General features: G+C 39.1%; 1 protein-coding gene across 1 annotated transcript; it reads right to left on the bottom strand.

The window, feature by feature from the left end:
* Positions 1-539: 539 nt before the first annotated feature.
* Positions 540-22,201, bottom strand: vps11 (VPS11 core subunit of CORVET and HOPS complexes). Its single transcript, XM_081615173.1, has 16 exons — positions 21,994-22,201; positions 21,044-21,188; positions 20,721-20,856; positions 20,475-20,638; positions 20,129-20,376; positions 19,283-19,484; positions 19,044-19,195; positions 18,745-18,931; positions 18,463-18,606; positions 17,985-18,182; positions 17,730-17,891; positions 17,215-17,348; positions 2,142-2,344; positions 1,728-1,899; positions 1,422-1,644; positions 540-1,255 (listed from the first exon to the last, which is right to left on the bottom strand). Exons 1-16 carry the CDS (start codon positions 22,143-22,145, stop codon positions 1,091-1,093), a joined length of 2,787 nt encoding a protein of 928 aa, XP_081471299.1. The 5' UTR covers positions 22,146-22,201; the 3' UTR covers positions 540-1,090.
* Positions 22,202-23,154: the final 953 nt, after the last annotated feature.

A 23,154-nucleotide genomic window follows, 5' to 3' on the forward strand; every position in this document is an offset into this window, starting at 1 on the left:
TTTATGCCATATTTCACATCTAGTTCGTCGCTCCATTTTATGTCCCGCTTCTCCCGTTTCAGAGTTTTGCGCAATGTGCGCGTCGTTTTCTTTTTTTTTTTTTTAACCCACTAAGGTGCGCAGCGTTCGGGAAACATATCGATGGGGAAAAGGCAGACTGACATAAACCTTTTAAAACAACGGAAACAATTTTGGTATTCTGATTATTGAAATTTACAAGTGCTGTGGTACCGTTGTTCTATCACCCCCGTTTCATACCGGACCACTTACAGCACCGGTGTTAACGCTATAAAATGAAAGCTCTATCGGGTTATTGACATTGACAGTGGGGTAAGGAGAAAACATCCAGTAACTGAGTTCAAGAAATAAAACCATCTGCAGTGAGAACTAAACATGTGGAGCATGTACATGTGGTGCCTCCTCTACACCATGTGTTGCCCTATTTCCATCATTCTTAAAAGCAACACGTTTTCATAAAAAGTCCCTCCAATCCCTCCAAAACCAAAAAAAAAAGAAAAAAAAAACAAGGAGAAATCATATTGGCTATGTAAAGAGATAAATAAACAAATTAGGTTTATTTGTGAAGTAACAGAAACTGTGGCCAGTAGAAATACAAATCTCTGATCAACCTACACGACAAAGCAGTAGGATCCAGTTAACTAAGATGACAAATTGTGACATAAATAAAACAACAGACATGTCAATGACCTTTACAACTAATTCCGTTTTAGTGATTAAGAGTATCATAGATAATTTTACTACTGACAAATGGGTTGTGTGAAATGACAAAAAAGACAAAAAACCCACACAAAATCTAATGACTTTCACAATATTAACTATACAGTTCATGAAGAGCGTCATATTGATGAAAGTGTTAAATCACTTTGTGCATGAATTACAAGCAAGCACAAAGTACATATGAAGCATTTTCCAAATGTGATGCAGGAAATGTATTGAAGGATAATGTATTCATAGAGCAGTTTCCATAAGCAGGCATGTGTCTTTGGTGATAAATAAGTGACCATCCAACACGACTGTAATCTTGAGTGGTTGGTCTGAGCATTGAGAACACAATTAAAGACTGAGAAGTCTAGCAGTTTCTCTTGGTGTGGATCAGCAGGTCTCGCTGCAGGTTGACTTCTAGACTTCCAACAGTTTTGCTCCCTGGAGGGTCAGTTACCAGCGTCAGTTTGTTAAACACTCCTCGACCAAAATAATCAGCCACCACAGAGAAACCATCATTGGAGCTTCGGAGCTTAAAAAAAAAGAAGTTTTTAGAACATGTGCAGAAGACAACATAGAATATAAAATATTCAAGGTCTGAGGAAGATACCTTTAGAAATAAGTTAAAGGCAAAAAAAGGTCAAACATGTCACCAGAGAAATAAGTGATTAGAATATTTATGTTTTCCTTGTTGTTACCTGTCGATTGAAATGGTCATGGAGATCCCGTTTCTGGTCTTGAGCGCGCAGCAGATCCATGACTTTGCGGTTTTCTGGAGTGCATGTTGGACATTCGGCATCGCTCTCTGCATAACTTTCAAAGCAGTGCTGGTGAAAGGAGTGGCTACACAGGAAGTGTACAGATGGAAGCTCCAAGGGGCTGTTACACATGTTGCACTTAGTCTTCTGGAATATCTTGGCACTGTGTGGAAACGTGTCAGTTTTATTCTGTTAAAAGCCCCACGAGAGCTGCAGGGATGAGTTTTTTATTGTTATTTGACTCACCTCGCCTTCAGCTCCTGGATTTCAGAGCGGAGATGAGAAGTTTCCTGACGGTACTGGCAAATTTTACGCTCGTCATCTTCTATCTGCTGGCTCTCTCTCTGCAGCTTATTGATGAGGTAGTCTTTGATAACCGACAGAGTGGCCGTTGAGTTGTGTGCCAGTGTCTGCACGACTGATTAGACAATAACTAGTTATTCGCTGCTGAGCATCAACCCTCAGAGAAAATAAAGCCACATACCGCATAAATTTACAATGGCAACAAAATTAGACGGAGACAGTAAGGTTCTTAAGCCAAACAAAGTCCAAAATCTTTTAGCCTATCTTAAACACAATGTATCATTAAACCAAACCAACAACAAGTTACGCATTACAATTTCATTGCACATTGTGTTATGAATACATCGAGCAGCTCACCAAGTAATGGAGGCATGAGGTTTTTCTGGTCAATGTGATGTAGGACCTCACTGATATAGGTCTTACAGTCCTCCTCTTTTCTGGCAAAGTATCCGAGAGCTTGCTCCCAAAGGCAGCCCTCCTGGTCTCCGTAATGTTTGCAGGCATCTACAACTTTTCCATACTCCTCATTCTGCATGTGGTAATGCATGATTTGCTGGTAACTGCACATACACATACATCATTAAATTATGAAATGAAAACACAATCAAGATGTTCTTTGCAATGAAAACTTGCTCAATCAGACCACTGTTCATTCCGCAGGTTATTAAACAGTAAGGGACTCTAAATGACAAGATTACATTTCTCTTCCTGAGCCACTGTACAACGAAGAGCAAGTAACAAGTAAAGAGTCACTTTCACTCATTACACATGTAATGGATAGTGAGCCATTTAAATTAAGTTGCCTAAATTATTCAAATTTGTAGACTATTGTAAATTATTTAAAGGATGCTGCAGATTGTTTAATATTTGTCTGTTTTGATTAGCACTGGTGGTTTGTATTTTGTTTCAATTGTATTTGCACTTTGTAAAGTTTTGGGGTTTTTTTGTTATGTACCTCACGGGCTGCCGTAGCTAAATGAGGGCAGGCCCTATAAAAGCTGGCAGAATCATTGTACCAATGAATGACTTGAACAAACTGTCAAAGGTGCTTGGCACTATCAACACTTAGTGTTCCCCGGTGAAAGCAGCGAGGTACATTTTATTTTGTTGTTTGTGTGTTAAGTTTATGTTTATATTCTAATATTTGTATATCTGTTTAGTTTTCACGGTAACTGAGGTAATCAAGGTGATTACATGACTGATGGTCCACATCAAAGAAAAATAAACCTTGAAAATCACCCGTCGAGACTGCGCAAATTAATTCAAGTGCTGGGGAGCTGCTACAGTGAAAACTCGAGGCTTCCGTGTGTCACCTTCCATTGACGGTGAGACGTTTGGATCGGACATCGGCCGAAGTTTGACGCTGCTTCGGAGTCAACGCCATCATGAGGAGCTGTCTTCGCAGTAGATCCAAGTTTGCATCAGAAACTGATTCCAACAGAGGATGATTGCTGGCTCGGTGAGAAATTGACTGATCAAACAACGCGGAAACAACTTAGAGATGACGTCACGTGACTGTTATTGGCGTTTATGAAATTACGCCGAATTACTTAAAAGGTAACTGGACTAATTAAAAAAAAAAAAACAACAAAAAAGAAAAATTAGAATGGTGTTTTTGCAAGTATGTTTGAATGTGGGTTTAATTTCACTGTAAGGTTTAGGTCATTGTAAAGAGTTAAAATGTCACTGCCAAGTGAAAAAGGACTTTCTGCTGAAGATTTGTGTGCTGAAGAAAAGCCAAAAGGACAAGAGTTGGTTTCAGGTCCTCGCACAAGAAAGTTAACTGAAATAGGAGAGCAGTACAAAGAAGCAGAATCTGCAAAACAGACAAAGGCATTTCTTAAATCTTATGTATCCTGGAAACAAATTGCAAGAGAAGCCAAGAAGAAATTAAAAGGTTTCTGCTCTCAGGAGAATCTGGATGAAATAAATCAGCAAGTCCAAAACAGTCTTGATAAAGTAAAACAGAATTATGAGTTTCTTCAACGTAATTCTTTAAATACTCCAGATATTGTGCAGAAACTAGATGCCTGTACTATATTAACAAATGAGATTTATGATCTTGTGTGTAAGCGTTTGGAAGGGAGTATTGTTGAAGAGAAATTTAATCAAGAAGTTGAAAAGGAAAGTGTTCTGCCCCAGGCTTGAAGTTGGAAATGTCTTAACTAGTTTTAAAAAGTTCTATAGTATTAATTTCTCTGTATTTTATTTTGAAGGAGAATTTTGAGATAGCAGTGCATTGTGGGTAGCAGAGGCAGTTGCAGTTTGGAATACCTGTTCACAGAGAGAAAGCCTGCCTGTTAAAGTATGAACTTCACCTCCTGTGTTGTCAATCTTTTCTTACACCTCTGAAAAGAATGGCTGTAAGTTCAATCTGTGTTCTGTTTGGTGGTATATGTTTTGTTAGTTTATTTTGAGATTGTTTTCCAAATGTGTTTATTCTAGAAAAGCCATATCATGATAGTTTTTGTTTACATAGCAAAGTTGCTACGTGACTGTTTCTTAACTGCAGCTAAGGTTAATTCTATTCAGACACTAGAAGTTTATTCTGTGTATTTAGAGCTGATGTATATTTTATTTTTCTGTTTCTTATAGTTTCACTGAACCTTTTTATTGAGCTTTTCTACACCGCTGCTCAAAGTTGTCAAGAAAACGTAATAAAGGAGCAAGACGCTCAGCTTCCTGGCTCATGAAATTGAGTTTGGCTTGCTGTTGATCTACGTTTACATACACAGAGTATCTAACACGTAGTGATAACAGTACAGAAAGGGTGCGAGAAATCTTAAATAGAGATGAATATCAGTGTGGTTTTGGAGAAGCCTCTACTGAAAGTTCTCCATGTACATGTGGTTCATCAACTACCAGCTCCAAAGTTTCTCAAGAGCGGGTAATGGCAGAAGCTGATCTTGCGGCCAAAAAGGTTCAAGTTAGACCCATGTTGGAGATTGAAGTTCAACATGCTCAAGTCAGTAAACTTGAATGTGAGTGGAAATGTCATTAGTCCCAGAATATGGCAGAAATGAAGCAGAAGGAGGCTGAAGTGCTGCAGCAACTTGATGAAGGTTAAAGGTAATGGAAACAGATATGGAAGTTAAAATGGCTGCAGCTCGGGTTGATGTTTACAGCAGACTTGAGGATGGTGCTGAAAGGGAAAATCTTGATTCTAAGCCTGAAGTTAAAGCAGTGCAATCTTTAAAACACCCAAGGAAGTCAACTGCAAGGGCTGCAACTATTCTACCACCTCAAGTTTGCGGTGAGATTCCTGCAATAAACTTGGCTGAAGCCTTAACGAGCTCGTTAAGTTTAAGTCGCCTTCCTGTTCCTGTACCTGCCATATTCTCAGGTGACCCTTTGAAATTTGTGGAGTTTAAGATATAATTTACAATTTTAATTGATTCAAAATCCATCTCTGCTGGGGAAAAAAATGCTGTATCTGAAACATTATCTCTCTGGAGAAGCCCAGAAAGCTGTAGACGGTTTCTTTTACTGTAAATAACAGCTTAATTGGAAAATTCTCCTTGTTCATTGGGCCAACAATGACTCCAGTGGTTAATTTATGCATTCATTTTAAAGAACGGTAGATTTTTTCTTTGTTTATTCTGTGATTACCTAGCAATACCCTGCAAGATGAGACACGTTAGATTTTAAAGAAACCCGGAGAAAATCTTTAAAATAGCACCCTCGGAAAGCAGAACGAGGTATAAATATATGTAATTCCGATTTGTAATAATAAATGTTATAGCTTTATTTAAGAAACAGTAGAATGTCGTGGTTTATAAACGAAACTGTATATTGACGAGTTAAAGGACACAACGTATTCTTTTTTGTGTATAATTAAATATTGATATGTTGGTTTATACAACGGCTCTGTATTCTTTTGTTTTATACTACAGTTTTCACGGTGTCAATGGAAAGAAAGATTTAAATTGCACCCGTTTCAAACTCCCTGCGTCTGGCTGTTCAGTCTGAGAGGCCGCTACAGTGAAAACTCATCGCAAGAGACCAGATCTTTCTGCAGTGAAGCTGACACCATCCCATCTCGAATGAAGCAGTCTCCTCTCGCACCAATGATCTCACAGAGGCAAGATAAAGCATAAAGTTAAAATGGACAATCACAAGAAGAAGCTCACAGCATAACTGAATCGACGTAGTGTCAAGGGATAGTTAAAAAGTCTTCTGTGAACCCGAAGCAGTTACAGAAAGCAAATAAAATGTCACTTCCAACAGAGAAAACAGAAAATCTTGTTGACATGCCGTCTAGTTCCATAGAAAGAAAACTAACAGAAAAAGGCCAAGAGATGCACATCCAAGAGAACAAAAAATGTGAGAAAGCGTTTCACAAAGTTTATGATTCTTGGAAGTGGGTAGCAAGAAAAACTAGGAAAAAACTAAAGGCCCTCTGTACATTAGAAGAACTCAATGATTTACAGGAAAGCATTCAAGCAAAGTATGATGCTGTAAGACTGCAGTACAAACCCATTCTACGTAACAGTAACACCACAGCAGAGATTGTCAGAAAGATGGAAGCCTGTGTTACACTCACAAAAGAAATCTGTACAATCGTACAGAGACTATTGATGAAGATTATGATAGTCATCTCGAGAAAGAAAGAGTAAGAGAAACATTAAACAAAGATGAATATGAATCTCTTTGGTCACACTCAAACTGAAACCATAAACTCAAAGTCATCAGAAAGTCCAAGCAGACATTCCAGTTCATCTAGTACTAACAACAGCAAGGCAGATGCACAAGCAGAGCTTGCTGCTAAAGTGGAGCAATCAAAGGCTACAAGGGAAATTCAAGCACAGCAAGCACAACTCCAAAAATTAGAAAATGAATGGAAACTTAAAGAGTCAAAAATGCTGTCAGAAATGAAACAAAAGGAAGCGGAAATGCAACAACAGCTGGAACAAGAAAGAGCAAAACTGCAGCGGTTAAAAGAAGAAAAGAAAATAGCTGTAGCGGCATCTCGTGTGAGAGCATATGAGGAATTTGAACACTGAAAACAATGTTGAAGAATTTGAAGGTATTAATTACAGAACTAACTCCGTCTTCTCTAGAGATAAACCCTGCTTAAATCCAGATGCTGCATCATTCCAACCTTACCAATCAGCTCCTGAGGTGACAATAAATTCAGAAGCATCCAATCTAGCTGAAGCATTAGCCAGCTCATTAAGTATGAGTCGCTTGCCAGTCCCTGAACCCACAGTATTTAGCGGAGGTCCTTTGAGGTTTACTGATTGGAAGATGTCATTTATGACTCTTATTGACAGAAAAAACATCTTCTCACTTGCTGGGATGGGCTATCTCAGAAATGATCTTGCTGGAGAAGCATGCAAAGCTGTTGAAGGTTTATTTTATCGAGACTCAAAAAGTGCATACATTGAAGCATGGAAAGTCTTACAAGACAGATATGGAAACGCGTTTATTATACAGAAAGCCTTCCGCGACAAGCTTGCAAGATGGCCAAAGATCAACGCAAATGACTCACTTGCACTACGTGAGTTTTCTGACTTCCTCCAAGGTTGCAAAGAAGCAATTCCACATGTGAAGGGACTAGCTATCCTCAATGACTGTGAAGAGAACCATAAATTGCTAAAAAAAATTGCCTGAATGGAGTCGAATAATTGTAGAGGAACTTGATAGATCAGGTGATTATCCAGATTTTAAATGCTTCAGAGTTTTTGAGCAAAGAGGCAAAAATAGCCTGTAATCCCATCGCCTCACCCCTTTTGGGAGGAAATTTCAAGTTTCCAGATGACAGAACCCCAAAAAGAGCCAAAACTTTCAACACAAATGCACAACAAAAAGGTTCTAGTCACGGGACACAAGATACAAATAGCTGTAAACCAAAATCACCTTGCTATGTTTGTAAAAGTGAAGCCCATACCATCACCGGGTGTCCTATTTTCGCATCAAAAAGTGTTGAAGACAAAAGGACATTCATACATGAAAATTGGCTCTGCTTTGGGTGCCTAAGAAAAGGTCATGTGACAAAGGATTGTAAGAGACGACACACATGCAATGTATGCAGACGTCGTCATCCAACCTGCTTACATGAAGAGAGGAAGGAAAGACCTGTGGAGACAACAACAAATAGCTCCACTTCCACAGAAGAACATGCTAGTCAAGAAACACACAGAGTTGTGTCCCATACATCAACACAGCATGCTTCTGCCACCACCAGTATTGTACCAGTACTTGCGTCTTCATTACAAGAACCACACAAAGAAATACTAACATATGCAATGCTGGACACACAGAGTGACTCAATATTTGTGTTAGAAGATGTCATTGACAGACTGAATGTGAATTTCCATCCAACAAAGTTGAAACTCAGTACTATGACTGCTGTCGACACAATTATTTTCAGCAAGAGTGTTCATGGTCTACAAGTTCGAGTACTTGACTCAGAGTTACATCCAACTACACCAAGCTTACAGCAGAGACTTCATCCCAGTAGACAAGTCTTATGTCCCAACAAAAGAAACTGCATTGATGTGGCCTCATCTCAGAAGCTTGGCAGATAAGTTACCACCCATTCAAGACTGTGATGTAGGGCTTCTCGTTGGATACGACTGTCCAGCTGCCCTAGCTCCACTAGAAGTCATAACGGGTGACAAAACCCAACCCTTTGCACAAAGATCAGAACTAGGATGGAGTATAATAGGCTCATCAAACCCCCACCTAGACAGACAAGGAAGTCAAAGTTTTGTGCATCGGCTCACAGTAAAGGAGCTAGCAATCCCATTGACGACTGACATTTAAAAGAATCGGATTTCATGGAGAGAAGCTATGAAGATAAATATGTGTCTCAAGATGATATTAATTTTATAGTTTCTCAGTAACAACATCACACAAAGATGACGGGCATTACGAAATGCCTCTACCTTTCAAAGGCAACAGTCTGCCTAACCTACCAAACAACAAAGGACTAGCCGAAGTTCGCCTGCAGTGTCTTAAGAGGAAATTAAGGGCCAACAAACAATACTACGAGCAATACAAAACATTCATGGAAGAAACCATAAATAAGGGTGATGCAGATCCTGCCCCTTCAACATCTGAGGGAGAAACAGAGTGGTACCTTCCACATCATGGCATCTACCATCCCAGGAAGCCAGATAAGCTGAGTTGTTTTTGACTGTTCAGCCAAATTCCATGGTGTTTCGCTTAATGACACACTGCTTACTGGGTCTGATTTAATCAATCCTTTGTTAGGAGTGTTATGTCGCTTCAGGAAAGAGACCACAGCAATAATTTGTGACATAAAAAGAATGTTTTACCAATTCTCTGTCACTCCAGAATCCAGAAATTATCTTAAATTCCTCTGGTGGAAAGGATGAGATTTGGAGAAAGAACCACAGGAGTACAGGATGGCAGTTCATCTCTTTGGAGCTGCTTCATCTCCAGGATGTGCCAATTTTGGCCTAAATCATCTAGCACAACAGTAACTAACTATCCTCAAGCAGCCACATTTATTGAGAAAAACTTTTATGTGGATGATGGCTTAGTTAGTGTGCCATCAGTAGAGGAAGCCAAGAAACTGATCATTGAGTCACAAGAGTTGTGTAAAAAGGGAGGCTTACGGCTTCACAAATTCAACTCAAACAAGGAAGCTGCTCTCGCCTGCTTGGGTCCTTCAGAAGTAGCAACAGCCATCAAGCCCCATGGTTTGGATCCAGCCTCATCGAAGGCATTCGATGGTTGATAAAAAATGACACCTTCATTTTTAACATCGGCTTAAAGGATCATCCTTCTACCCATCGCAGCTGCTTGTCAATCATTGCTTCACTTTATGATCCTCTCGGATTGATTGCTCCATTCGCCCTTAGTGGAAAACTTATTCTTCAAGAGCTTTTTTACAGAGGCATAGGGTGGGACGATCCTCTCCCAGAAGATATAAAGCCACGGTGGGAGGAATGGATAATTGATCTAACCCTAACACCAAACCATCTCATTATGATGAAATCTAAGGTTGCTCTCAATCCCCCTGGAGTGTTTGTCAAAGAGGACCTATATGACACAAAGAGGTGGAGGAGAGTGCAGTATCTCATTGAACAATTCTGGAGTCGCTGGAAAAAGGAATTTTTGATGAACATTTCCATGAGACAGAAATGGCACTCAGCTCAACGCAATCTCAAGAAGGAGGACATTGTCATTATCAAAGAATATGTCAATGTCACATTTATTTATATAGCACTTTAAAACATGTATAAAACTGCACCTAAGTGCTGCACAAGAACAACACAAATAACAAAACAGCACAAAACAAATCATCAATTAAATGCCAAAGAGTAAAAATGAGTTTTAAGAAGCGATTTAAAATGATCCAGGCTGTGGGCAGATCTAATCTGGAAAGGTAAGTTATTCCATAAAACTGGAGCAGCAACAGAAAAAGCTCGATCTCCTTTCCTCTTAAGTCGAGTCCGAGGAACTGTCAGTAATAACGGATTATTAGACAGTAAAGTTCTGGACACAGACCGGAAATGTAAAAGGTCCCGAAGATAAGGGGGGGCTAACCCATTTAAAACTTTATAAGTTAACAAAAGAATCTTAAAATCTATTCGATAAAAAACAGCCAGTGTAAAGATGCCAGAGTTGTTGTTATATGGTCATGCTTCCTGGTTCCTGTGAGAAGCCATACTGCTACTTTCTGGATCAGTTGAAGTCGCTGAATCTGTGATTTATCCATCCCTCTATATAAAGAGTTGCAGTAATCCAGGCGAGTTGTTATGAAGGCATGGATGAGTCCTTCAAAGTCCTTAAAACAGAAGTAAGATTTAACTTTTGCTAAAAGCCGAAGGTAGTAAAAACTCGATTTAACGACAGAACTAACTTGTCTAACTTTAAAAAGCTGTCAAAAGTGAAACCAAGACTCCTAGCAGAGGTTTGATAAGACCAAGCCAAGGAACCAAGAATCTGATCTGATCCATCTGATCAAGAATCTGATCAGACAAGAATCAGTCTGAAGTTTTTGACCAAATAACAGAACTTGAGTTTTGCTCTCATTTAGGTAAAGAAAGTTTTTTTCCATCCATAATTTAACTTCAGCTAAACAGTTTAGCAACTGCAGAAGAGAATCATTTGTACCATTTTGAATTTTAAGGGGCAAATAAATCTGGATGTCATCTGCAAAGCAATGAAAGGAAATATAAAATTTTTGGAAAATCTTAAAAAGAGGCAGTAAATACAAGATAAACAAAATGGGCCCTAAAATTGACCCTTGGGGAACACCGTACTTTAAAGGTCTGGCCCCAGAACAGGATTGGTCAAGATGAACAAAGAAGGTTCTGTTTTCTAAGATTTAAACCATTCGAATACTGAGCCCCTCAGGCCAACACAGTGTTTTAATCTATGTAAGAGAATCTGATCTACAGTGTCAAATGCAGAGCTCAAATCTAGAAGTAATAAAACTGCAACGTTGCCTGAATCAACTGTTAAGAGGAGATCATTATACACTCGGAGCAAGGCAGATTCAGTGCTATGAGCAACTTTAAACCCAGACTGAAACTTCTCAGTTAAATTATTATCTTTTAAAAACATTTCAAGCTGGATAAAAACGAATTTTTCAAGAATTTTCGATAAAAAAGGCAATTTAGAAATGGGCCTGAAATTTGCTAGGTCACTAGAGTCTAGATTGGATTTTTTAAGAAGGGGTTTGACCACAGCATGTTTAAGAGTAGATGGGACACAACCTGACGATAAGACGATAACCTTCCAAAAAATCAGTGGCAACTAGGACGAGTGGTTGACACTGTTCAAGGCAGTGATGGATTGGTCCGTCGAGCCAAAGTTCAAGTCGGTGAACGAAAGTCAAATTCTTCTTCTAAACCTTCAATTATTGAGAAGCCAATTCAGAATTTAGTTCTTCTTTTGGAAAATTGATGAGAAAAGATTAACAACTTTTGTAGTATATTTATTTCATGGTAATTTTACGCAAACATCTACATTATTTAGTAGAGTCAAAAAAATCCTGTTCAATTAATGTACTCTTTACTTATTACTTGGTTCATTCATTGTAGCAGGATTTGGTGGGAGTGTAAGTAACAGCTTAATTGGAAAATTCTCCTTGTTCATTGGGCCAACAGTAACTCCTAGTGGTTAATTTATGCATTCATTTTAAAGAATGGTAGATTTTTTTCTTTGTTTATTCTGTGGTTACCTAGCGACACCCTGCGAGATCAGACAACGTTAGATTATAAAGAAACCCAGAGAAAATCTTTAAAATAGCACCCTCGGAAAGCAGAACGAGGTATAAATATATGTAATTGGGATTTGTAATAAGAAATGTTATAGCTTTATTTAAGAAACAGAATGTCGCGGTTTCTAAACGAAACTGTATATTGACGAGTTAAAGGACATAACGTATTCTTTTTTGTGTATAACTGAATATTGATATGTTGGTTTATACAACGGCTCTGTATTCTTTTGTTTTATACTACAGTTTTCACGGTGTCAATGGAAAGAAAGGTTGAGATTAAATTGCACCAGTTTGAAACTCCCTGCGTTTGGCTGTTCAGTCTGAGAGGCTGCTACATTTACAGAAGCTCTGAGGATGCATATGAAGGTGCCTGGTCAGTTCTTTAGGAGAGATATGGAAACCCATTTGTAATTCAGAAAGCATTTAGGGATAAACTTAAGTCATGGCCAAAGATTGCACCAAATGATCCATTGTCTCTCAGAGATTTTGCTGACTTTTTGAAAAGTTGTGAAGAGGCTATGCCTCAAGTAAAAGGAATGTCCACCTTAAATGATTGTGAAGAAAATCATAAGATGTTGAAGAAGTTACCAGACTGGATTGTACGTAAATGGAGTAGAGTTGTTGTTGAAGTACTTGATGCATGTGGGGAATATCAATCTTTTGAATGTTTTCTAGATTCATACAAAAGGAAGCACGCATAGCATGTAATCCTATTGCTTCTCCATTTTTGTTAAAGTCTAGAACTTCTTCAAATGACCTTTCCAGAAAAGCAAAGGCTCTTAGTACCAGTACAGAGTTCAAGAAACAAGAAACTGTTCATGTTCTGAAATCTAAACTGCCTTGTTTGGTTTGTACAGACATGAAGCACAGTGTTGCTAAATGCCCTAAATTTGCAGTTAAATTAATGAAAGACAAAAGGTCATTTATACATCAAAACCATCTTTGTTTTGGATGCTTGAGAAAGGGTCATTTATTGAAAGATTGTAAAACGCGCCATGTTTGTGGAGAGTGTAGACGTCATCATCCTACTTGTTTGCACCAAGAGAGAGTGAGATCTCAGGATGCTGCTCAGCAGTGTTCCATCTCTCCACAAGAAATGCCTCAGGTTTCTCACAGCGTTTGGTCTCATGCATTCACCCGAAACATTTCTGCGGCATCAAGTACTGTTCCAGTTTTTTATCCTCTGTGAAAGATCCTGGGAAGGAAATACTTACTTATGCACTCCTTGATACTCAGAGTGACTCCTCTTTTGTCTTAGAAGATCTTGTGAAAAACTTGACTGTTGAAACAAAACCAGTACAGCTAAAACTTAGTACCTTGGTTTCTGTTGATACACCTGTTTCAAGACAAATTGTGTCTGACTTGCAGGTTTGAAGTTTTTAAGGGTTAGGGTTAGGGTAGGCTTAGGGTTACATAGATTAAAACACTGTGTTGGCCTGAGGGGCTCAGTATTCGAATGGTTGAAATCTTAGAAAAACCCTAACCCTACCCTATTTGGCACAACAGCAGAAATCAAAGTTTCCAGCTGAAGCAGCATTTGTGGAGAATAATTTTTATGTTGATGGGTTAAAAAGTGTCCCTACAGCTAATGATGCCACCAAACTAATAACTGAAGCACAGAAACTGTGCAAAGAAGGTGGTTTGAGACTCCACAAATTTCATTCCAATAGATCTGAAGTCCTAGGCTGTGTGAATCCATCTGAGAGAGCCACAAGTGTGGTTTCTGCTGATCTCAAGCCTGACTTGGCACTTACTGAACATACCTTAGGTATGCAATGGCATGTCAAAACTGACTGTTTGGGTCCCTCAGATCAGGTTTGATCTGAGGGACAAACCTGATACACGCCGCAGTAATAGCCTCTCTGTATGATCCACTAGGATTTCTTTCACCATTCATTATGAATGGAAAATGCATTTTACAAGATCTGTGCCGCAGAAGTTTTCGGTGGGATGACTCTCTGCTGAGGACTTGCATGTATGGTGGGAGAAGTTCACCCTTCAGGATGTTGAGAGATTAATGATACAAAGATGTTATCCACAAAGATTTGGAAACATTGTTAAAACACAACTACACCACTTTTCAGATGCATGCAACCTAGCATATGGTGCATGCTCCTACCTCAGGTTTGAGAATGACAAAGGTGAAATCTATTGTTTTGATCATGGCTAAAGCCAGCGTGGCTCCTTTGAAGATTACAACCATTCCTCGTTTCGAGCTTTCAGCTGCAGTGGTTGCTGCTAGGTTGAGTGTGCTGTTAAAATCAGAGCTTGATATGAAGATAGACGCAGAGTTTTTCTGGGCAGATTCACAAGTAATGTTATATATTAATAATGAAGCACGACAGTTTCATGAATTTGTGGCAAATCGGGTCCAGGTAAACAGAGAGAACACAAATCCAAATCAATGGAATCATGTTGACACCACTGAAAATCCAGCAGATCATGCGTCAAGAGGGCTGTGTGCCTCTGAGATTTTAACTACTAACTGGCTAACAGGTCCTGAATTTTTGTGGAAAAGGGAGATGAAAAGGGAATTTAAATCTTGCTCTGATCTGTTAGTTGGTGACCCAGACAACAGATGAGACTGCAGATTTTCTGGAACGTTTCATTAGATTTTCATCCTGGTCAACACTGATTAAAGCAGTAGCCAGAATCAAAAGACTTGGACACAGAAACGAATGTTATTCAAATGTGGTGAGTGTTAAAGATCGCGAGGATGCTGTTAAATCAGTGGTGAAACTTGTACAAAAACAAGCCTTTGGCTCAGAGATGAAGTTGCTAAAAAGAGGAGAGAAACCATTTATTTGTAGTGTTTGTAGTAAAGGATTTTTATCAAAGAAGACTGCAGAATAACGTGTGTCCACACAGGAGAGAAGCCCTGTACTTGTAGTTTGCTGTAAAGGGTTTTCAGCGAAAAGGTGTCTAAATAGGCATGTGGTTATTCACGCTGTAGAAAAATCATTAAGCTAACGGTGATAAATTTGTACCGAATATAAACCAAGTTGCCTTCTAGAGATTTATCATTAAGTACACAGTATTCTGTTTATTTTATTTGTTCCTGATATAAGACTGTAAATATCTGCTTTTTGGAATGTAAGCACCTGACATTGTTGGGTAAAAACCTGTTAGTTGATCGTTGTGCATTTAATACATTTTAGTGTATTTGTTTCCAATGATTATGATAAATGTAAAACAAAAGCTTCATACACTACTTAAAGACTTGAATTAAACTAAAAAAAAAATAAAAATCAATCGGATCAAGGAGTTGAAAATCTCTCCCAACATAGTGAGTTTAACTCATGTTTAATTTATTCTGTACAAAAACAAAACTTTTACTGCAATCATAACTGATGTAATGTGTAGAGAATCATTCAAATCTTTTATTTTGAAGGAAGGTATATTATCTGAAAGAGTTCAGTGATGGAAAGACCGGTGCAAAAATTGGTGCTGTTATTGGAAAGTGACTTGTAAACTGAATGTACACAGACAAGTATGTTTTAAACAATCTGCATGGTTTTAAGGGAAACTTTAAAATAATGCATGATTTTTTTGGTAATAGTTCATGCATTATTGGTGGGAGTGTAATGGATAGTGAACCATTTAAATTAAGTTGCCTAAATTATTCAAATTTGTAGACTATTGTAAATTATTTAAAGGATGCTGCAGATTGTTTAATATTTGTCTGTTTTGATTAGCACTGGTGGTTTGTATTTTGTTTTAATTGTATTTGCACTTTGTAAAGTTTTGGGGTTTTTTTGTTATGTACCTCACGGGCTGCCGTAGCTAAATGAGGGCAGGTCCTATAAAAGCTGGCAGAATCATTGTACCAATGAATGACTTGAACAAACTGTCAAAGGTGCTTGGCACTATCAACACTTAGTGTTCCCCGGTGAAAGCAGCGAGGTACATTTTATTTTGTTGTTTGTGTGTTAAGTTTATGTTTATATTCTAATATTTGTATATCTGTTTAGTTTTCTCAAGGTGAGTACGGTGATTGATGGTCCACATCAAAGAAAAATAAACCTTGAAAATCACCCGTCGAGACCGTGCAAATTAATTCAAGTGCTGGGGAGCTGCTACAACACAGATCAACAGCCATATTCAGGGTGTCAAATACCTTTGGGAATTTGCTAAGGCAGGGCAAGTACATAATATTTAGGAAATGGTGCCACATAGCCACACCTGTCACCGAGCAAAGGTAGACTATTGCTAATTTGTTGAGTATTAGAGAATCTTGACTTCACACAGGTTTTTCTGCTTTCACACCCCACAGCCAAATATTAATAGTGCATAAGTCCATTGTCTTCCAATGGACATCTACTCTGATACAAATATCCAGCCACATTCTCCTCTATGTGGTGCTATAGTAGTTGTGGCTTACAACTCCACAACTGCAAGTCACATTAGCAAAACATTATCTGGGTAAAGTTTCTTAGAAGGATTCTCCAACAGATTACCATGTTTGGCAGATAGCCACTGTGCAAAAGTTGTTTGACTAGCATATTATTTCCCAGAGAGCCATGAAAATTGCATTTGCCAAAACAATCAACTCTGAGCCAAATAAAACCAGATTTTTTATTTTTTGCCCAACTGCAATATAGGTGGCAATGTAAAATTGCAAAGTTTGTTATCCAAAAACTACTGATCAAATTTTCACCAAGCTGTGCACCACATAGGCCTTACCTCATAACCTTAATATGGTCATGGTTGGTTGAAGTGTGGGAGGCTTATTTACAAAAATGTTGAAAAAATACTTAATCTGGCCTCCAAACTTTTAGAACAAAAAATTCTAAAATCACACATTCATCCAAATGAGCACTTTTACCCCTCGCTTCCCTGCTGTTCAGCCGTTACATCTGCCGTGCTCCTCTTGAGCGTCGTGCTAAGAAGGCGAGAGGTTAAACCCGAAGTTTTTGCATCTGCCTTTTAAACAAGCTCTTCCCTTGCACTTTCAGTCATGCTGCTTCCCACTTTCTCTGTTTTGATGCTGTCTGATTACGTCATGAATAAGCATTACTGTGGTTGGCGGCTAGACTGCAGATCTCTATAGCAGGCCAAATTATAATAATTTCTGTTGCATACCAGATAAAAACATGCACTCCTAAAAATAATTTAGTTATTTGTAATATAAAAAAAATATATAAAATTCTGCCCGTCTGTTCTGGTTTGAGCACACATGGCTGATTGATGAGCCCTGCTCTCTAGAAAGACTTGGAGTAAACTACTTACAGTTTGCCTTTCTCATACAGGTAGAGGACACCTTCTTTAAAGTTGTGCATCTGGCAAAGGACCAAGGCCTTATCAAACACAGTGTTGTCACTTCTGAGCAGCGAAAGGGCTTCTCCCTGGCAGACCTTTTTTTTCTGTCAAATATGCGTGGATTAGAAAACCTAATCAGCAAAGCTAAAAAAATGTTTAAAAATACATTTTTTGAAAAGCTCATGTGTTTTCATTCAAGAACATCTTAAAAAGTGGCTCTAGGAAAGCCAAAAATGTCAACATTGAGTAAAGATATATAGATTTTAAGGTGGTTTTACACTTTTCTTATTCCAAAGTGTTTCTGTGTTTTGTTTTTTTTTTTATCCCTGTATATACTGTTGTGCTTTAACATCAACCTGCCAATGGGACTAGAGATGGTAATTAGTAACTTGGCTATAATCTCATGTATTACATGTAAATGTCCATTAATACATATTGTCTTTTAAAAAAAAATAAACTTGAAAATGTGTTGGTTTGGCAGTAACCTCAGGGTCTTGCTCGTGTGCCCAGTCTTGCAGTCGGAGCTCCAGCAGTGTGTCATACACACCCTGGGATGAACGAGGGTCCACCTCAATCATATGCTCCAGGAAGGCTTTCAGCTCACGAGGGTTATTGGCAAAAATTGGGATGAATTCTTCAGAATTTGCCTTGAATTAAAATGACAAAAGTCACACATGAGAGTATTACTGATAGATGTTGGCGACCTGCAGTGGAGACAAAAAAAGATAATACACCGGGACCTTGTTAAGCAGACTACTGTCCAGGCTGATTTTTTCCATCAAGTTTTCATTCGGATGATAGTTGGTGCATAAGCGCTTCAGGAGCAATGTGGTGCCTTCAGGAACATGGTGCATGAGTGTCTTGCCATAGCGCTTCATGTTGCTTTCAGTTTGTTCAAAAGGCAGACGGCCAATGTACCGCAAACCTTCCTGATAGTTCTGCAGTGGGAACAGAAAGAGATGATTGAGTTAGTGTTATGACCAAGCAAGAAATTGACTATATTTCATCAGCGGGAAACCGTAGGTATAGATTGAGCTGCTATAAAAGCAACTATACACATACACGTTTAACATGCTCCTAAAGAAACAGCAACTGATAAAAGATCAGAGGAAAAAAACATTCCCACATTAGGAAGCTACTTTTGCAGATTCTTTTGAATCAATTCATAACCATACATATGTTCTCCAGAAGATCAGGTCAACCTGACACACACGTCACCTTCAGGTCCTCCAGCTGGATCTTCAGGTACCACTCATGATGCTGGTGGCGTTCAGCCAGGAACACAGCATGACTGTGGTATCCAGCTTGGCGAAGAACCTTGATGGCAATCTCAACATCAAAGTGGACCTCACTCTCGCTGCTCTGTGAAAATACAGACACAAACATTACTCAAAGACTAATCTGTTTACCACAAAAGTCACACAATAAAGCAACAATGACACAAGTCAGAGCTCTCCTTCATTTATTTTTCACTATTGACATTAAATTCTCACTAATCACCTTGATGAACTCTTCCAGCTTGGAGCTGTCTTTGAGTTTGGTGTAGCAGTTGAGCAGCAGCGTGGTGTGGTCTGCATTGGCCAGAGACTGGCGGTGAAGGGCCTGCAGGTATGCCGTCAGGTTGTGGATCCTTTGGGCATCCAGAAATTTTCTAATGACATACGAAGGCTCCAGCTTCCCAGTGGTGCTGATTGGGAAACATGGCAAACCAAAAAGATAGACAGTTAGGTTCTGACTGAAAGAAACATCAAACATCAACAAAAGGCTTTTGCTTTGGAAACAGATTAAAGATAAATTACCGAATATATTGCTGGATGGCACCATCATGATCTCCCTTCAGGTACAGATGATCGCCATACTGTCGAAAGATCTCTGACAGACCGTCACTATCCAGATGCTGGCTTTTAGCCAAGTTTATGGCCATGACAAACAAGTTCTTCTTGAACAGCATCTTGACAGACAAGACATAATTAGTGTTAAAAAAGTTTGAGGAGCTTATTGAACCTCTCAAAGAAGTTAATGATCAGCAATTAATGACCTCCAGTTTTGTCTGTGTGTCCTTCTCTTGCAGAATAAACATTTTCCCGTCTCGGGTCAGAATGTAGAAGGATCCCCATTCTGCCAACACATCAATGACATCATCGAATGAGGCGCTGTAGGCGATGAATTTGTTGTCCAGGTCATAGATTGTTAAAACTTGCTTTTCTGACAGTGAGCTCTCGCCGCTGCCAAACCCTGATCTGGGGATAAAAACAGACAGTCAGCAGCTTCCTTCGTGTGCACTGCTTATTAATCATGGAAGTCTGATGTTAAACCATGTCTCCTAACACTTAAATATCTTTCACCAAATATTGCAGACATTTACGCCGTCCTACATTTTGAGTAGACGTTTCAAGACATCTGCTTGTCATACGTTTCTGGCAGATGTCTGGCAAAGCACACTGAGCCGTCTCTTCTGGAGTGTGTTACTAGTTGACATATCAACCTAACAATCCTGTAGCTGGTAAAAACTTAACAGCACAGTTGTTTTGCAGAATTTCCTGGGTTCAAATCCCGACTTGGGGTATTTCTTACTGAGGTTTATATCCAAACTCCACACCCTAATCTAACTCTAACCCTCTGAGTGTGTGTGTCTGGTTGCTTGTCATATGTTTCTGGCAGACGTCTTTGCTGATAAATTGATAAATTAATGCAACCCATGCAGGAGTAGACCCTGCCCCGCCTCTCTCCCAATGACCGCAGGAGCTAGGCTCCAGAGCGCCCTACTACCCCCTTGGAGCTCCCTACCTAGAAACCTATAAATGAATCAATTCAATCATAAAAATCTTTGAATGTATCAAGAGTACCATTACATTTGACAAATCAGTCAGATTTTGGCTCTTACTTGTTGGGTGACTTCACATCTTTGGTCAGCAGGAATAAGTATCCCCGGTGCCAATGAGTCAACAGCTTGTGGCCATCGAAAGCAAAGCAGGGCCCTCGCTCATCAGGCTGGTACAGATAAACACATTCATCCCCAGCAACAATGAACTGGGAATCCTGAGACGGATCTGCCAGGGATGAGCAGCACAGGGCGCAGCCATGGGTATCCAGCTCTACTTTCGGATACTCCTTGTTAGACAGAGTGTAGCACTAAGCAACAGAAAACAGGAACACAACCAATTTGTTCAAAACTTGTTGAATCAACTGGCAAATGGTGTCTGCTTTGCTATAGGGGAATGCCAACTTACAAAGACTTTTTCCAGAGTGGCAACAAACAAATGTGTAACTTTTGCCATTTGGCGGAAGGCCAGGCCTGTGACGGGGCAGCTCCCCTCATGCAGAGTCAGAATTTTACTGTGACGGTCTCTGGTGATGTCCCCTTTGATTAAAACCACACTGCCATCTGTGAAACCTGCCAAGAAACACTGTTACTGAGCAGAGAGAGTGGAACATGTGACTTCCACAAGTTAAAGGCAGAGGGAGAGCTGTCTCACCGATAGCCATGAAGTTCAGGTTCTCGTGTACACTGAGACAAGATACTTCAGCTGGTTTATTGCCAGGAACTGCAGAAAAGATTCTGGTGCAGAGTGGATTCCCACTGTCTCTCTTGTCAAGGTTCCAAACCTTCACCTGAAAAATAAGACATTATCAGTCTGGTGGGCTCTCATTCTGTACATGTCTGTGGTTCCACTAAGGAAAATACAAATTTTTGTATACTGGCAAAGAAGTGTATAACAGTTACAATATAGTATCTCAACTATATTGTAACTGAGAAACCATCCAAGTTAGGGTTATGATTGTAAAAGGCCACACCTACCAGAGGATTAATGCCATGTTCATCCTGTCCCACTGATACCAGGATACTGTGCTGTTTCAGCTGGAACAAGTGAGTCACCCGCAGCTTGTACGCCTGGAATGACGTCAACTGCAGGGAGCGCGTCATCAGCCAGATCTGTCCTTCCATATGTGATATTATAGAGTTAAGAATTTTTATGCCAAGATATGTTAGGAGAGAACTGATTTATTTAGACATCTTTAATAGTGGCTAACATTCCAGTCTTTCAGAACTCTTACTAAACACTTTAGTAAGAGGTGACCTACATCCTCCTGGCATATCCCTACACTACTCACAAAATTTAGCTTTCAGTTGAACTAGATAACAATGCCTCATGCTGTTCACAAGTCGACTTATCTGCTGGTGTGTAGCGTCCCTCGGCCATTGAGATTTTGGGGTCCAGAGTTACGAGTCCCAACACTGTGACTCAGCTGATCCCAGAGCAGTTGTATAGGATTCAAGTCTGGAGAAAGTGCGGACCCCTCCATTCAAGGTACTCCAGCAGCCTTTTCCTATTTTTGTGACCTCAAAAAATTGGAGAATTGTTGTCCAATGCTAAGTATTATAAATCTTCATCTTCATTGAGGTTGACATTGACATTAAATTCTGGGATTTAATCCAAGTAAAGTAAGTTTTGTTCACTCATAACCAGGCCAAGTCTATTTTTATCTGAAAGACGGAATTTGCAGCTCAGCGGGGGAGGATCGTGTGGAAAGAAAGACTGCCTCACAAACCAATTCACTCATTCTCCTTGTAGCAACAATACACATCTGCTCCGTTGTTAGCCTGCACCATTCAGTCATAAAATTACAGCCCCGACTTCCTGTTAAATTAACTACAACCGATTTCTGTGACTGATGTTAATGTATTTCTAAGGTCTGCCTTTAACCGACAAACTTAACACCGGAGTAGCATCGTCTGGCTAAACAAGGATATCTCCCAGAACAACATGTCCCCGGCCGGAGTCACTCGCCGAGATTCCTTTAGGAAGAATAAAGGTTTTCCCGTTATCTGCAGGATCCTTCACCGTGTCCTTATCAAAGAAGACAAATTTTCTCCACTGTAGAAATGCTGCCATTTTCATAAGGTTAGCCAGCTAGTGACCGTAGAACTTCATCATGTGATGGCAGTCACGTGACGTGACGTTTCTTCTTTTTCTTTCTTCGTTTTCTGGCAGTTTACATACTTTGTGTATTACCGCCATCAACTGGACGGAGATGTAATTCAGAAATTCATTTTTTCCTATATATCTTCAAACCTTAAATAACTATATTATATACATACTATACTCACACACACACATACTAAATCCTCTCAGCTAATTTTGTAACTTTAAAATATTTAATGAGGGCTTGAATTATGTCATGTGATTGATGCTTCCCTAATAAATTAGACATAGTTACTGAAATCCCCATTACCCTTTCCAATTCTTTCCTCGCTCTTATATATTTTCTACAATAAATCAACACATGTTCTACTCCTTCTGTTTCCCCACAATAAGAATAATCATGATGGATTGGATGTTTCCCTATTATTTTTAAACCACTATTTAAATTAGTATGCCCAATCCTCAACCCGTTAATCCATATTTCCTCTCTCCTATTCATTATATTATTTCTTATGATTACCACCTTCTGTATTTTATGTAAATGCATTTGTCTTTCTTCTAAATTCCATCTCTCCTGCCATATATTATTTATATTGTCTTTAATAATTGCTTTTCAATCAATCAATCAATCTTTATTCCAGACCAAAAAGGTCCATAAAAAAAGGAAATAAGAGAAAAATAATAAAATAAAAATAAAATAAAATAAAAAATAAAAAATAAATAAAAAAAACATGACATTCACTGAGTCACAAATAAATGATGACACCAATGTTTCCACAATCTCGAGAAAAATCTCACTGTACTAAAAACAGGATTTACTACTTCCTGAGCACAGCTGCGCATGTGGGAACATTATTATGTACAAACATATGGCTAGCACTGCTCCATCTAGGCACTCTGAGTAGGAGCCTCATGCCGTCATTGTAGGCCACATAAAGTTTCTGCAGGCTACTTTTGTTGTATCTTCGCCACAGATGGGCCGTGT

Source organism: Poecilia reticulata, chromosome 14 (assembly GCF_904066995.2).
Source record: "Poecilia reticulata chromosome 14, P_reticulata-male-v2, whole genome shotgun sequence".
NCBI classification, from domain to species: Eukaryota; Metazoa; Chordata; class Actinopteri; order Cyprinodontiformes; family Poeciliidae; genus Poecilia; species Poecilia reticulata.